This window comes from Crocodylus siamensis, chromosome 15 (assembly GCF_052110815.1).
Source record: "Crocodylus siamensis isolate JL-2025a chromosome 15, ASM5211081v1, whole genome shotgun sequence".
NCBI classification, from domain to species: Eukaryota; Metazoa; Chordata; order Crocodylia; family Crocodylidae; genus Crocodylus; species Crocodylus siamensis.
In genome coordinates this window covers 48,547,603-48,565,140 of record NC_143409.1, presented here as the reverse complement: position 1 = coordinate 48,565,140, position 17,538 = coordinate 48,547,603, and the positions used below count along the sequence as shown (strand labels likewise).

At 45.9% G+C, this 17,538-nt stretch overlaps 1 protein-coding gene across 1 annotated transcript; it reads left to right on the top strand.

Annotated features, from left to right (window-relative positions):
- The first annotated feature begins 494 nt into the window (after positions 1 to 494).
- On the top strand, positions 495 to 15,650 carry LOC149852670 (butyrophilin subfamily 1 member A1-like). Its single transcript, XM_090029255.1, has 8 exons — positions 495 to 619; positions 2,068 to 2,415; positions 5,012 to 5,293; positions 8,823 to 8,927; positions 10,385 to 10,405; positions 11,411 to 11,437; positions 12,724 to 12,756; positions 13,931 to 15,650. The coding sequence occupies exons 1-8, from the start codon at positions 523 to 525 to the stop codon at positions 14,443 to 14,445; spliced, it is 1,428 nt and encodes a 475-aa protein (XP_089885381.1). The 5' UTR covers positions 495 to 522; the 3' UTR covers positions 14,446 to 15,650.
- The last annotated feature ends 1,888 nt before the right edge of the window (positions 15,651 to 17,538 follow it).

Sequence of the window (17,538 nt, the reverse complement as noted above, 5' to 3'; positions counted from 1 at the left end):
TGCCTGGGCCATTGCTATGCACCAGGAGCAGGCCCAGGCCCATCCTTTGCACAGTGGGATTCAGTTGGACTGCTCCCCAGTGCCAGCCTCCCCACCCCCATGTCCAGATTGATCTAGGCCACTCCACTACTCCCTTCCCTGTGTAACCAGATTTTAATCAGACCGCTCCCCAATTCCCCGCACAGCTGGATTGGGGCCAGGCTGCTCCCTGTCTTCCTCACAGGCAGCCAGATCAGGTCAGGCTGCACACTGCCATCTGGCCATCTGGATCAGGCCCGCACTGTGCCTGCCCCATGTCCCCATTTGAGTCCATGGGCCAGACGGAGCATTGGCACCACCCATCCTGCCCACATTGCAATAAAGATGGATACTATTGCTCTTATATATCATGTAATATCTTCTAGACACCTAATTCCAAAATCTACTTGTCAGAATCACTCTTCTGTGCTCAGTTGTTTGATATAATTTTTCTCCTTCTCATTATCCTTTCAGATTCAAGTTAAGGTTAAGATTAAGAAGACAATGGCCCTGTCATTTTGCCAGAGCTCTAGAGGCTGCCTGTCTCTGTCTGGTCTAATCATTTTCTTCATTATGTTTCACATTCACCCACTGGACTCAGGTAGGAATCCCCACTGCCTCCAGATATTTTCTGTTGCTTCTTAAAAGATCCTTTTTATGTTCTTTTTATCCAGTCTTTTCTAGAAAATTGAACAAAAAGAGCCAAAGTTTCGGACTGGAACATTACATAAATATAAATAACAGTTTCCTTTTTGTCCCTAAACAGTGAGGAGGAATAACTCATTATCTGCTAAGGAGCCCTTTCTCCATTTTGTATCAATGTATTTATATGCAGCTCATCCCCAGAATATCTAACATTAAAACACATATATAATTGTCATCCCATTATTTTCTCAAAAACATAAGTGTAAAAGAAAAAGAGGGCTGGAAGGGAGCTCCTGAAATCATCTAATCCAGCATTTCTCAACCTGTAGATTGCAACCCAAAAGTGGGTTGCAAGAATATTTCAATGGATTGCAAGCTACAGGAGAGCAGAGGGGAGTAGGAAGATTCCTGCCCCTTCCAGCGTGGGGAAGGGGGTGGGGGAGAGCTGCATGGCCAGGTTGGTGCCAATGCCCATGCTCACGAAGGTGATATTGCTTAGGATGGGAGGGGCCCTGGCATGGCACAGCAGCCCCAACCCAGGGTAGGAGAGGTGCCACAGGCCTCCCCATCTTCTCCCTCCAGCCCTTGCTGGGGATGGACTTGCTCTGCTGTTGCCCACATGAGCCAGAGCTGCCCCAGCCACCATCCTCTGGCCTGAACAGGACGGGGATATCTGGGGGTCTCTCTAGCAGAGCTGAGGGGGCAGGGGGCAGGGTGGTGTGGGTTGGGAGTGAAAGATAGCGACATGGCCCAGGGGGAGCAGGAAACTGGAAGTCGGGCACTGGCAGGGTTAAGGGGTATGGGTTTAGATAGGCTATGGATCTTTGCAAATGGGTCCTGGTAGGAAAAAGGTTGAGAACCACTGATTTAATCCAACCCACTGCCTGAAGAAGGAACATACCTCTCCAAACTATATCCTTGTCTAACCTATTCCTTAAATGACAAAAATCAACCCTGTCACACAACTATAAGGTATAGCACCCTAACATGCCACAGATAAAGCAGGGGGACCATAACTGAAAGGGAACACTAATCAAGGGGGAAAAAACCCCTCTGCTATTTGGAATCCTATTTTGACTTTTTCTTTAATTATTTGGGGAGGCAGGGGGGAAATTAAAGGTTCAGAACATTTTCAGTGAAACATGTTGCCTTTATGTTTCACACACACAGGACATCCTACCCATTTGGGCACTGAATGTAATATATATTGTAGATGAAATTTTCAGTTACACCGATAACTAAAGTTTTCTGACACTTCCTATTTTAAGAGCGTGTTTTCTGTTGCTAATTTCTTTGCCACATCAGGCTGAAATGTTCTAAGCTGCATGACTGCTTCACAGTTATTATTTTAAAATCTCTTTCTTTGTTCTGGAAGCCTAAATTTGGTTTTGGTACATTTTACAGTTTCGTTTAAAGTAGATGCATCACAGAAGCTAATCACTGCCATTGTGGGGCAGGAAATTATACTACCCTGTCACCTGGTTCCAAGGATGAACGCTGAGAACATGGAAGTGAAATGGTTCCGACCTGAGTCCGATACTATTGTGCATTTGTACCGTAATCAGAAAGATCAGGACGAAGAGCAATTGCCAGAATATCATGGAAGGACAGAACTTTTGAAGGACGGCATCACAGATGGAAGTGTTCCCTTAAAGATTCTCAGTATCACTGTTTCTGATGAAGGGAAATACCATTGTTTTGTTCAGGATGGCGTCAATTATGGAGAAACATTAATTGAGCTGAAAGTAGCAGGTCAGTGGCTTGTGTGTATGATTTGTGTATAGGCTTCAGGTTTAAAAAGAAAGTAGACCGGTGATCCCCAACCAGCCAATTGTGGTCGATCATTTTAGTCGATCCTGGGCTGGAGGGCTGGGCGCATGTGCACATGTGCACACATGCCCTCCCCACAGGCCAGGAGGTCAGTCTGTAAGGGAAGGAAGGGGTGGGTGCTAGATTGAGGCCCCCACAGTGAGTGGTGGACCATGCAGCCCAGCCAGGGGGCAGCACAGGCAGCAGGCAGTGGGGACGACTGTAGCAGGAGTGAGGGAGGGAGTGGGGCTGGGGAGGGGCAGGGGCAGGCCCTGCACATTCGGGGCATGGGACAGAGCCATGAGCAGCTTGTCTGGGGGTGTGTGGGGGTGGGGGACATGCACCCCAGAAAGTCATGGGTGGGCGTGTAGATCTTGGGTAGCTTCAAAACTCCAAAAGTGATCTCCTTCTTAAAAAAGGTTGGAGACCACTGAATTAAAAAAACCCACGGAGGGCAGATCTATTAGGACCAATTAAATAGAAGAATCAGGCATGTACTCACTGACATCCCTAAACCAGTGATTGATGCTGTGAAGTATATGGCAGAGTATGGATTACACTAGACATGACCTATACATATGCACTGGGCATGTCTACATGTGCCCTTCACTATGCATTTGGTACTGCTTTAGCAAGTACTAAATGACTATGCAGTACCTACCAGTAGCGTGCAGTCCAGGTGGCATACGGTTATTTTTCAGTGCTACAGTGGTGTGGCTTGTTGCTATGCAAGTGTAGCGTTGGCATCACGGTTTGTGCCTGCTGATGCTCTGACAATGTAGCATCTCGTGTAGACGTGCCCACTTCATCGGAAGCATCTACTATTTTCCACTGTCAAACACAGGCTATTGAATTAGATGGACCGTTGCTCTGACCCAGTAGGATGGAACTTCATGGGCAGACCTATGATTTTGAAAAGGGGGGTGCAGATAGTGTGGCGCATCATCACATAAGACACAGAATATATTTTCTCCAGTTAAAAAGAAACTAGAAGCTTTACTAATATGCCAGGGGCCTAAGGCTATATTATTTAGTTTAAGATAAAAGCAAAACAAATATACCCTCACTGGAATGTGCACTACTTTGCTAGATTATATATTAAATTTACAAAACACAAGAAGCTAGGTAAAAATGGTTAAAATAGTCAAAATATCTTGTGTCATTAGTCCTGTAGTCATTATAGTTAAGTGTATAACTCCTATTCAGATTCATAAAACAAATTCCAGTCTTCTTCAGTGTCTTGACAGTGCCTTCAGTGCTTCCCTCAGTCATTTCTACACCTGTGTTAATATTACCACACCTGAGTTAAGGTTTTTAGCTAGAGCTAAAAACAGTCTGCAAGGCTATGAAAAAGGAGAGACATTTCCAGAAATAGTCATCAAACTGCACAATTGGAGATGAAAGGATGCTTTGAATAGTGAAACATCAAGAACATTAAAATGGAAGGAAGGCAATTAACACCAACAGAGTGAAGAGAGATTAGCAGGAATTGGAGAGATGACAATGAGCCATGGAGTCAGTTGATTCCCTCAGCACTGCCTGAATAAACGTGCTGCTGTGCTTCCCTGGCAACTGGTTTTAAAATTTGGGTAGAGCAGGAAATAAAGGTGGGGAATACAACTGCACCACTGAAGCCCCTTGGATATGCCCCTGGGCACTCCTATGTTCTTATGCAGATAGTGTTTAATCTATGCCATTTATTTTTATTTATTTACTGGCAAATTGCCCATCAAGAATGATGGGAGGGGCAGGAGGCGACGGAGCCCTGCATCCTGCTCTATGCCCTCCCTCCACCTCCCGTTGCTGCTCTTGGTTCAGACCCACACAACTGCCACCGCTCCTGGTCTGGACTCCTTCTCAACTCCTCCCCCGCCCTGCTGCTACAGGTCCAGCCCAACAAAACTCCTGCCCCCCACCACTCCGGGTCTATCCCCGCTCTCCCCCCTACTACCACTCTGAGTCTGTCCCTGCTTTACCCCGCTACCGCCACTCCAGGTTTGGCCCTGCTCTACCACCCCGCCACCACTCCAGGTCCAGCCCTGCTCTACCACCCCCCACCTGCTGCTCCAGGTCTGGGCCTGTTCTACCCCTCCCTGGTGCTCTGGGTATAGCCTGGCCCTACCCCCCCACCACTCCGGGTCCAGCCCCATTTTACAGCCCCCCGCCACTCCAGGTCCAGCCCCACTCTACCCCACCCCCAGGTCCAGCCCCTCTCTAACCCCCCCCCCACTCCAGGTCTGGCCCCACTCTGCAGCACCCCCTGCCACTCCAGGTCCGGTTCCAGTCTACCCCCATCCCCGTCGGTCTGGGTCCAGCCCTACTCTACACCCCACCACTGCTCCAGGTCCAGCCCCACTCTACTGACCTCCCTGCTCCAAGTCCACCTGGCCTGCAGCCAAGATCTAGCCCTTATGGACTGTCTAGCTGGGTAAACTCTGTTGCATTATAAGTAAAGGTTCTCCCATCTATTCTTTTTTTTTGCAAAATTGATTCATGATTAAAAAGAAATGTACCTGTTTTGTTTTGTTTTTTTCTCTAGGTTTAGGCTCTGGTCCTCTCATCTCTATGGAGGACTACCAGGATGGAGGAATCCGGATGGTGTGTCGATCAGCTGGGTGGTTCCCAGAACCTGAGGTGCTATGGAAAGATGTCAGTGGACAGCGTCTATCATCAGTATCTGAAACAAAGTTCTCAACAGAAAATGGCCTGTTTAATATGGAGAATTCAATTGTTTTAAAAAAACATTCAACCAACAAGTTGTCATGCTTGATCAGAAGCAACTTGCTCAACCAAGAGAAGGAATCAGCAATTTCTGTATCAGGTCAGTTACCATTTAAACACCAAAGTGAGATCATACCACCAGAAGCAAAATGAAATGTAGAGCAAAGCAAAAGAAAACAACTGAAACCATTCTTGTACATATTTTAGATAATAACAATAAAGACAGGGAAAATGGAGGGCTCTTTTCTCCAGAGGTCACACTGCATCCTTCTCAGTTATCTAAATTGTTAATCTCCAGTCACGCAGAATTGGAAGTTTCATGTAAATTTTACTTAACTCTTAATTTTCTGTACTTCTAGTCTAGGAAAAAACCCAAAGCCAACAAATAACCCCGTCTCAAAATACCATTTCAAAATGTTCCTTTATATTTTAATGGGGGTGTTGTACCCTGTGAGCTGCTTTTGAATTCTTTTCTGGCTGTCCAGAACATGAGTCCATGGGCCAGAAAGAGCAAGTAAGTGCAAGAGTCTGTGGCCTAGTACCTCTTCCATGGGGGAAGAGTCCTGAGTTCCAGTCCTTACTCTAAGGCTACTTTTTAGTTTAACCAATGGCTAAATGATGTGCAGTGCATAAACAATCCTGGGAGTAGAGCTCAGGTCTCTTCTCCCGAATTAAATGTATTTACACAGACAACTAGCATGGAGTGCCAGGTATGCTCTAAATTCACACTGGGCATGTCTACATATTCATTAATGCACCATTATTACTGCTTAATACCTGTAATAAAAAGGTACTAACTCAATACGCAGTGACTGGTGCACAGTAGCACCAGTGTATGGTCTTTTAGTGCCACTAATGCACTGTAGACTAATTCTATTGCATATTAGTGCAGTAGTATGGTTTTTGCTATGATGCACTAATGCACAGTAGAAGTAGTCTACTGTGCCTTTAGCATCTCATGTAAATGCACCCACTGAAGGGCAGGCAAATCATATTCTACCTCTTAGGTTTCAAAATACGATCCAGTTTCACCTTGTCTGAGACCCTGAAAATTCATTATCGAATCTGTTTTTGCAACATGCTGTCATGTCCGGCTTAAATCTAAGTCACAGAAAAGCCATGAAGAGTTGTTTTATAATGTTTTGTAATAGCATTTTTTCAGCACTTTGAACAGGGTAGAATTAAATCACATTAGGTCCCTAATAGTGGCTCATGAGTGTGGGTGGCTCAGTGTCACGGTGGGGGGACCTAGGAGTGGCCGTGATCTTTCCTGGCACCCCTACCATGCCAAGTTGCCCATTTAGCACCCTTGTTCTCACCTGCCATGACTTTGATGGTTCTATAGTGTTAATGGGAGGCTGCCGTTACTTGACCCCTTGGACCCAGTGTTCTTACCCTTCTGGTCCCTGCTCTGTGCAAATACATTATGATGCCCCAACCCTATGGGCGTCGCGTGGCTCCTGTCGCCCCTAGTACCACGCCCCAAGCCTCTCAGTTGTCCCGGATGTTATCTCATCTATACTCTTTCCTTAGTGGCCCTCTCTGAGGCCTCCAACCATATGCTCACCCTCACCGGGCTCCTTATTCCTGTACTTGCCCCTTGCCAGGTTCTAGTCATACGCTCACCCTCACCGGGCTCGCTAATCTTGTACTTGCCCTCACAGGGCATCTAGTTGTACACTTGCCCTCACTGGGCGCTCTAATCTTGTACTTGCCCCACCTGGCACTCTAGTCCTATGCTCGTGTCGCCCACACTGGGGCTTCGTCTCCTGCGCTTCCCACAGTCGGGGCTCAGGCGGTCGTAGTCGTGCCTGGCCCCCGACCCTCCTCATGGGTCTTACGCCCTGCTCAGACTCCTTGCAATTGGGCTTGAACACTGTGCCCCCACTGGGCCTCCCACCTGCATGCCCCTTCCTGGGGCTCTGCCCACACACGGGCTCCCGCCCATGTTGGGGTCTGTCTCACTCACGCAGTCGGGGCTCAGGTGGTCTCGGCCTCACCTGGCCCCTAGAACCCTTCTCAGGGTCCCAGGCCACACTGGGCTCCTCCCAATGTCGCCCACATTGGGCTGGGGTCGGGACACCCCTAAACACAGTGCCACTCTCCGGTGCTGAAACCGCTGTGCCTTCTCTGGCACCCAATTACTGTGCCCTCCCAGGGCACCGGGAACGCCCCCACACTACCGGGGCGCTCCCCTGAGGCCTCCTCCACCCCTATAGCCTTGCCCGGTCCTCCGGTATAAAATGAACAACGGAACAGAAAACACAAAGCCGTAAGCCAACCAGCTACAACGCAAAATAAGCCTCCTGGCTATAATGTAAATTTTGCGCCACCCTGGCTCTCCTTCATACCTCCCTGTCAGGGTTCTCTCCACCCCGGACCGTCGTGCAGACGCTCAGGCGGTCAAGCTGCTCTGCCCTGCCCTGCTCTGTTCTGCTCTGCAGCAGAGCTCCCGCTGCTCAGGCTGCCAGAGGGGAACTCCTCTCTGGCCTCAGCCTGACTGCTTATAAAGGCCATGCCCTGCCCCCTTCTGGTCATCTGACCAGCCTGTTTGCCCCAGCAACCCACACCTGCGCTGCCCTGAAGATTGGCAGCTGCTCTTATTACTATTACCAGTAGTGAGCACCCTAGTGCTCTGCTACACTCAGCAATATGGATGCTGTCCTCAAAGAAAGAATGGGCCCTGTGTTCTCACCCTTCTACTTTGCATTTAATTTGCATTTGACAAAACAGATGAACAGTTTTAGGATATTTTCTGCTCCATTTGGAGCAGGGACCAAGGCCAGAACCTAAAGCCCCACCTCTTTCAAAAAATGTCTTTGGAGCATGGGTGATGGGAATCCTTAACAGTACGTAACTGTGCATCTAAGAAGAAACAAGGAAGAGGAGGGGTCCAGGCCAAAAACTAGGTTCCTCTCCTTTCCAGAACAGGAGCCATCTCATGAGCCAAGCTCTTGTTGTCTCATTCTTTTCTGCGTGGTCCTATCTTTCCACCTTCACTGCGTAGTGAGCCAGCTTCAAAAAGGAATCCTGTGGAGTATATTAGGCAAGGTCCAGGATATGACATGACGTGGTAGTTAGAGCACTTTCCTACAAAGCAGAAAATATAGGTCCAAATACTTCTGAATTGGTGGGGGTGAGAGGGGAAGAGGGAAGAAGGAGACCATCTTCGCTATCACCAGGCAAGCACCAAAACGATTAAGCTTTTGGGATAAATACGAGAGGAGAGCTCCTCCACTCCTTCCATCTCCTCCACTATCACAGAGCCTCTAGTCAGGTGGCAGCAACTTGCTTGGTGTCATGCATATACTGAAGTGGTTTGGTTCCTCTCAGAGCCTACATCTAGTCTATCGTACCAGAGTGAAACCCACTGAATACACTCAGAAGTGCAAGGCAAGCCATCCTGAGGAAAAGAGAAGCCAAACTCTCCATAAGTGCCAAAAATTGTTCCTGCATGACCACACTGCATCAGTTGGAGTCAATTTTTAAAACTGCTTTCTAATCTTTTTGTGTCATACTAAAGTGCCCCTACTGCTGCTCCTCCCTCAGCCCCATCCTGCTTAGGACTATTTATGTATTTCTATGAGTTGTTGCAAATTAAGGCAAGTCCCAGGCATGTTGTTTTTCAGATCCCTTTTTCCCAAAACTGAATCCCTGGATGGTGGCACTGGCTGTGCTCCTTATTGTTCTGTTCATTCTCCTTGCCTTGACCTTACATCTCTTCAAACTAAAATGTAAGTATCAAAGGCAGGGAGGAGATGAGGGGGGTGGAATACAACACACCTAGTACTAGATTGTCTTCTAATAAATGAGGTTTTTGGCTCAGACCAATCAAGGAGAAACATGTAGCTACACAGGCCCATAAGCAGCCCAGGAGAGGAAATTATACTAATGGCATGTCTACATTATCTCGATATAGCCTGGGGTTATTCTGGGCATGTGCCAGAAATCTCACCCAGGAAGACAACTTTGGTGGGTTTTGCGCCCTGACCACAAAAATGAAAAGATCAATTTTTCTCTTTGCCTTACATATTGCAAATCTGTATTCAATTAGATTATCAGGGCATGCGTGTGTATGTGTGTATTTTAGAACATATATTTTCAAGTTAATGGGGAGAAAAGCTCCATACAAGAAAAAAACTAAACATATAAGCAGCCTTGTGAGGATCAGCTTTATGCCAGTGATTTACTTGTCAGGTGAGGGGAACTCATTCATTTTCAGTGTCCATCAGAACTGAGGAGGGAATATCTGAACAGGTGGGTGGGAAGTGCTAAGAGACCAGCAGTGAATGCAAAGGTTGCTCATTGGTGTTGCCCAAAAATGAAGGTCCAGTAATGAGTCATGTCACAGCCTGGTGCATCCTGAATCTTGCGGAGAGTCAGTGCAAGCATGCCTTGAGTTTCACATTTGCAGAGTAGAAATTTGTCCCTGCCTTTTATGTGGCACAGATTATTTCTGTCTCACTGCTGACTCTGTTAGGCAGAATAAGGATAGAGGTGGAAGAAACACAGTAAAGCCTTTCCTCTCAGTTTTATGTTTCACTGTTCTCATGTGATAAACATCGACACAGCTAAGTCATGCGGTTGAACCCAGCAGAGCAGGGGTGCACAACTCAGACTTTATTGAGGGTCACCTGTAAGGTGTACTTCCCAGTGGAGGCCTGCCATTAGTGTTACCCACCCTGTTTGGATGTAAGCCCTCAGCACTTTTGCAAGCAGGAAACTGGGCTGCACATGCAGGCATGTTCACAGATTACTGAATTGTTGCACCGGAAGTCCACAGGCCTCCTTGTTTTTTTTTTAAATTTCAAATGCTTTTTCATTTTAAAATGTTTTAAGAAAGATTTATGGCAGGCTGCTGGGATTAAGCTGGAGGGCTATATGTGTACCATGGTCATTATGCTGTACATCCCTGCCCTAGGGCTAGAATTCAATGTTCCTATGTAAAGGATGTGCAAGGATTACAGTTTTCAGATTAAGGCCTGCATCCTAGCTCACTGAGGATCTTATAAGGTATTCTATGCCCATAGGTTGCAAGGAGAATTTTCTCCCAAACCCCTCATTAGTTTCCCTTCCCCTAGCCTGGATTAAGGGGTTTTATGATTGAAAATCTACATAGGGGGAGAGGTGAGATTCAGCCCATCCTATGAGAGAAAGATTTAACGTATCTTTCCAATTTTGTGTTGTTTAGATGGCCTGCAACAAGAACTCGGTGAGTTTTTTTCCACCTCTTTCTCTAATGTAACTTTTTTCTATGCTATTAAATCTATCAGGGTCAGGGTCGGGGGGTATCCTGCTGCTTATCACTGCACTATATAAACATCTTGCATATGTAAAAAATATTTCTATAGGGCTCTATGGTATCTCTGGCTTTTCTCCTTCTAGGGGCAAAACTTCTACTTGTGGTGAGGTTTCTTCCTGTCTCTCCTTTTCAGATGAAGTCTACAGAGCTATGAGTTTCCTTCTCATTGTGCTGACAATTTGTTCTTGGGGGGAAAAAATGACTTTCAACCAATTCCAAAGGCTGATGAGACTCTGGATTCACCCAGTCGGCTGTACAAACGTGTTCCACAGCCACGTCTTCTTGACCAAAGCGACTTTGTCTACAGCTCTTCTACACATTTTCCTGGGCTTTGTGATCTTTGTTCATAGATCAACAATTGGTCACTAATGTAGTTGTGGCTTGTTTCTTCGACTGGTTTGAATATTAAGATTGAGGAATTGAAAGACAACTGGAAATCAGTGGAATGACCCAAACAAGCAATTGCTATCCTCCTAATATCCCAAGCCTTGGAGAAGGCAAGGAGACACTTTGTACCAGCTGGAATTTTCAAATCCTTCTTCAGATAAAGTGAATATCAATAATCCAGCATGGAAGTGGCAGATGTGGAGGTCACTGAGAGATGGCCTCACCTGGGAGCAAGGGGTAGAATTCCCTAGTGACCCGGTGTCCTTGAGCACTGATGTTATATGGCCACTGACACTTACTGAGGGGCATACACTCTGGCGTTTTCCCTTTTTGATGAATGGGGCTATCCACTTTCAGTGGCATGGAGGGACAGTGTCTTTGTTCATACCTCAACATGTTGCCTCACTTCTGACCAATGCCACTTTGATCTTGCCTAGATGCTTGGCTAGCTGCTCTTTATCAGTGGTCCTTTCATTCCTAAATTTGCTAGGATGTGTTCTCATCCCTGTCTCTCTGTTTTTGTTTCAGTGTGGAGAAACGATGTAATCTGCCCCGGTAAGGAAAGCTCGTAATGAATCAATATTCAAAGCCCCCCTTTCCTAAGAATGCCTGATGCTTTTTCTTATAAAGTCAGACTGCCACATAAACCAATGGGTTTGCTTAGAGATGACTGTTTACTACGTTGAAAAGACTCAGAAGTGGCTATAGCCAGAATTATTAGTCTGAGGACCTAAACCTTTCCTCTTGTTGCACTGGGACCTCAAAGAGTTCACAAAGCAATAGTGTAACTGGTTTTAGTAGGCTACAGAACTGGGGATGGCGAAGTGGGTAAAGGGCTGGGGGGGGGGGCTAGGCTGCTCAGTTCAAATTTGCAGAAGCCCTAAGAGGGTTCATATAGCCAAGTAATTGCTGTTGTTGCCATACTGACCTCATGCAGACAGCCAGTGGCTGAGTCAGATGCAGCATGTGCATGCATAAATGGTGTTTTTGGTATTTACACATTATGTGAAAATGTTTCCATTGGCAAGTTTCTTTTTTCTTCCGCTTCTGCAGATTGCTCAGCCACCAAAAAGGATGCACATACTGCCCACCTGCTGAGTGCTTATGTGATTTTGACATACAAAAAACTAGAACTCTTGGTTCCAAAATGATACCTTTTATTAGACCAACTGGAAAATGGTCGGATAAATAATTTTCCAGTTGGTCTAATAAAAGGTATCATTTTGGAACCAAGAGTTCTAGTTTTTTGTGTGTCTTTTTGTCTCAAACCAATATGGCTACTAAGTGCACCCCTGAAACATGATTTTGAAACACGTACCGAAAACTGGGAAGTTAATCTTCCTTCTCCACTTTTGTTTCATGAAGGCAACCCCCAAGTCCTGGCATACCTGCAACTGTGGAAGTGACCTTTCAAATCACTGACTTATTTTCCAATTCTATGGAGAAAAAAATTCCCTTTCTCCACCCCCATTCAAAATTCCCTCCATGGACCCAGTTCTATTGCCTTTGAACTCAGTGAGATATTTGTCATTAATTTGCAAGACATCAGAAGCAAGTCCTTGACAGGTTTATACTATTTCATAAACAGGGAAAGGGGAAGTCAGAATAAAGAACTACATAAGTGATAGAAGTTCTGATAAATACCAAGAACTCTATAAAGTTGTGACTCCCGGCATGGAAATGCTCACATCATATCTGCGTATTTATTGGGGATTTATTTATTCTCTGCTGATGTCATAGCACTATTTTTTCCCCTTATGATATGTTTAATACAATACCGAGCATGGCTGATATTATTTGTTTGAATGAATTCTCATGTCTGATCCTGTGGTTGATTTCAGGGCTGGGAAAAACTGAGCTGCCTGTGGAAAAAGGTATGAATTTCGTCTCAGGAACAGCATTTTGCTCGGGTTTGCTATAAGTGGTAGTGGGAAGAATCGTCAGTGTTTAAAGGAGAGCTCAGCACATCCTGCATTTCATGAAATGAGCATGATAGGACCTCACATATAGCCATAGATCCAGACATCTCCTCTGCTTGCCTAACTATGGCTCTTGTAGAGCATTCTGAGATTGCACTACACTCGTTCAGCCACGCTGCCAACAAAGTGTCCTAATCACCATCGCAGGCCAAGCCCTGATCTTTTGTAGCCTGGCAGGTACTCCGGGCTGCCATTTCTATTTCCCTCCGTCCTCTGAAGTGGAGAAGATAAAGGACCAGAAAAATGCAAGTTTGAGCAAGAGTGAGAATGGACTGAAGCGTAGTCAGAAAGGTCAAAAGGGAGTAGGAGGCTTCAGGTAAACAGGCCGAGTATAGAGAGATCGGGAGACATAGGCTGGAAGAGACTGTGGGTTTTGTGAGGGTGATGGGGACAAAGGAGTGATCAGGTAAGATTCTGTTTTTAGGTAAAATATCTCTTTCTTCTATCCTACCCCATCATGCCCCCCACATCTCCTTCCTCCAGTCCCCGCTTTATGTCATCCCTCCTCAGGTCACAGGCAAGGGGAGCAAATTCGTCACCATGTACAGATTCAAGCCTGGAGCTAGAGGAGAAGGGGAACTAGCAATTTCCGGGACTTATTTTCTCTTCCACCCAACCACCATGATGTGGTCTGTTTCTCTCAAAACACATCTCCCTTGTCTTGCCCAGCTGTCTTCTGCTTTCTGTTAGTGACTTTCTTCCTCTTGCTACACACACATATGCACTTTATCCCTTCCCATGTATATATATATTTTGCTCATGCCCCTTTGCCATGGACTTAGGTATTACCAACTGCAGGGTGGCCAAACCGTGTCCATCTTCTCTCCATTGCACATTGTCCTCTGCAACATTATGATTGGAAGTCCTCTCCCTAAAGACAGAGAGGTGCAGGGAGGAGTGAGTCTCCCCTACACTTGGCTGAAATCTCAAAGCTAATTCCCATTTCTCAGAGCCAGGCGAATCCTGGAGGAAGGAGCTTGTCTGATTCATGCTCCAGCTGGGGCCAATTCTGTCACTGACAAGATCAAATGCAGAATGATTTTTTCTCTCTCTCTCCCTCCCCTTGCAGCGAATGTGGTGCTGGATGCAGACACAGCTCACCCCCGACTCATTGTTTCTGAGAATGAGAAAAGTGTGAAGTGGACACTCACAAAGCAGACGCCATCCAAGAAGCCTGAACAATTTGAGACACGTTTGTGTGTGCTGGGAAAGGATGGGTTCACCTCAGGGAGACACTGCTGGGAGGTGCATGTGGGGAATGGGATATTCTGGGCCGTGGGGGTTGCCAAAGAGCCTGTGAAGAAAAAGGAAGTGCTTAATATGAAACCTGATGATGGGATCTGGGCTGTGCAGCGATGGTGGGGTGAGTATTGGGCTCTCACCCCCCACTCGACTATTCTCCTCCTCAACCAGGTTCCCAAGAGGGTTGGGGTGTATCTGGATTGTGATAATGGCCGGGTAGTATTTTTTGATGCTGATACTGAGGCCATGATCTTTACCTTTCCACCAGCTACATTTACTGGGGAGAAAATGTACCCCTGGTTCTGGGTAGGTGCTTTCGGCGAGCTCAAAATGTGCGATTGAGCAATGGGTAGAGAATTCTCCATAAATTGATCTCTCTAGCCTCGGTCATCCTTGCCTCTGGACTTCGGCAGTCAGGGATTTAAAATAATCGCGACTTTTCCTACAGGCTTTCTGTTGTCTCATCCAGTGGTTCTCAACCTTTTTGTACCAGGACCCATTTGTAAACATCGATGGCCAGTCCTGACCCAGTGCCCCTCAATCCCAACCTGCTGCCCCCTGCTCACAGGCTCCAGCCCAGTGTGTGCGGTAGGGAGTGGGAGTGGGGGGCAGGGGGGTCCCAACCAGCCCCTTGCAGGCTGGTTTCCCACATTTTTCTCCTCTAAAGGAGAATCCATTTTTAAAATAGTTTGATCCATTTTAAAGTTTGTTCACGACCTTTTCATATATTCTTGTGATCCACCCACTTTTGGGTTGCAGACCATGTGTTGAGAAATGCTGATCTAGTTTCTGTGAACTTAGAGACACAGTAGGTTTCTGGGCTCTCAAATAATACAGAATATGGAGGGTTTAAGATGCAGAGTCAACTATTATTGTATGGGTCTCATCTTCCATGACTGTGGAAGCCTGTAGGATTAATCAGTCAATCAATGACAACCGTCTTAAGAGGACTAGTGGTACAAGAGACAAATATTCACCACTTGTTTCTGTTTGTTGTCAACCTTGCCACTGTATATAAATGTAATCCAGGTCCTTTTTCTAAGCATTCATGATGCCTCTTTCTTAGATGACCCGTCTTTCTCTACCTTGGCGCACAACCTTCTATTATTCCTACTCTTTTTATAACATGTCCATCATACTTTGATTTCCCCCTCTCCCCCCACTTTTTTTTTTTACCATTTGTATCAATTCAGGCTTAGTTTCACTCTTACCAAACCCCCATTTGATGGATCTTTTCTGGGTCTAGAAAATATTTTAACTCCTTCTCTAGTAGATCAATTGCTTATAATTTTCTCTAACTCCTTCGTAAGTGTCCATGTTGTACATCCGTATATTGCTAACCTCCATGTCAGTGCTTTTAATAACCTTCCATTTGTTAATTAACCAGTTAATAATTTTGTTAGTTATCTGCCTCCCCATCCATATCACATTCAATTTTTTTTCCATTGAACAAGCTTTGTGCAGTCTGTGTATTATTTTACATATGTATCTATTGTCTTCCATTAAGCTTGCAACTAAATAGATAAAACTTGAAACTTGTAAATTCTGATTCTTTCTCCAGTTGTGAGTAGCAGTTTAATCTTTGGAAAATGAATACAAGGTGATTCTTAACCTGCAGTGACTAATTTTTACACTTGGTTTTTAAGCTAGAATATTGGTCATCAAAACAAAGTTGCCTGTGTACCTCATATTACTAAACCGTATACCTCCAATTCCCAGACTCCCTTCTGATCCCAGTAGTGCCTCCTACATGATCATTTGTACATAGATATTAAAAGGTGAGAAAGACAGGATGCAGATTTAAACCCATTCTGATATCAACCCAACAGCCCTGACAAGGACTTTCTCAGTTTGTGCTGTATGTTAATCAAATGTAGTGGGAAACCCATGTCAGGCATGCACAGCCACAGCTTTGTGTGCCCCACTGAATCAAAAGCTTTATAGAAGCTGACAAAACAAAAGTAAAATGGCTTGCCCTAACTCTATTGTGGACGTTTCCATCACACTTTGCAAATTTGTCACTTGGTTTATTGTCCTTCTACCCTCTCTGGTTTTTAAGTGACACTTCATGCACAGTAGCCTATTTTACTGTGTATTAGTGTAATTACATGGTTTTTACATGAAGCTTTTATGTGCAGTAAAATAGGCTACTGCCCATTAAAGCACACATGTAGGGGTACCCACTGATGGGTTTTAATTTCTGGAGTTTCCTTTGTCCTTTCTTTAAATATAAGTGCAGTCTCAAAGCAGTAGTTCGGCCGCATCCCACTGGAGTGCCTTCTCAACATTTATATATATCACTTAAGCCAGGTGCACTTGTGTAGTCATTGGGGGTTTGTACATGACACAAGGGTTTAATTCTCCCTAAATTATTTTTTAAAAACACCGCTTCAATTTAGGGCCAAGTAAACCCCCATGTCGTGTACACCCGTATTGGAGCCTGATCCTTACCTGGCTCTCCAGCGGGGAGAGTGAGCTGCTTGGGGCAGAGCAGTCCCTGAGCTGCAAGGGGGAAGCTGGTGCTTCTTTCCATTGCAGTAGTGACCACCCCCCTACCCCCCTCGCCAGGCAGCACCTGCCCACAAACACCAGGCTAAGGCATTCCTGGGGGCCACTGCGGCCGCGGAGGGAAGCACTGGGCCCCCGCACAGCTCGGGATGGCAGGTTTCAGAAGGGAGAAAAAAAAAGATCACACCTTGCTGCTCCCCTCCACCTTTCTGTGGAGCCTGCCTTCCCAGGCTGCTGCTGGGCTGCCAGCACGGGCTGCCTGCACAGCCCCTGAGCCACACAGAGCCCGGTGCTTCCCTCCATGGCTGTAGGGTAGGAAACTAAAACTCCTCAGAGGTGTTTTACTTTGCAGAGCCCCAAAGTAACTTGCTGCATCCCGAAGTGCACTAACCACTCATACTGCACCATGCTTTAGTACTTTCAAAATGGCACCATAGCAGCGTTGCCATGCGGCGTGTAGATGCACCCAGTTGCAGCTTAAGGCTTTGGTCCTAATCTTCAAACCAATTTATAGATCAGGGACAGACTACAGTATGGCCAGCTTTAAATATATAAGCCACCCCAACTTTAGCCCCACCCTGTAACAGTATGGATCATAAACCCAAACCAGAAGAGCATAAGCAAAAAGTCTTGGGCAAAGGGCTATGTTTGTGGCAAACATGCTTAGAGGACATCAGAAAAATCCAAAAATTTACCACCAAACCCTATGAATTGCTGCTGAACCTACCTGGTCAAGAAAGCCATTCCACCAAACCAAGAATAAAGTGCTCAACTGAGAAAATTTCTTCTCAAAAACAGAGAATGAAAGAAACCTAGCCCAAAGCAGAGGTTTTACCCCTAGTAGAAGAGCAGCACTCCACAAAGCCATGTGTATTTATCTCAAATGTAGGTGCAAGTTGTGGGTTAATAGAGTGCTGGGCACAAGGA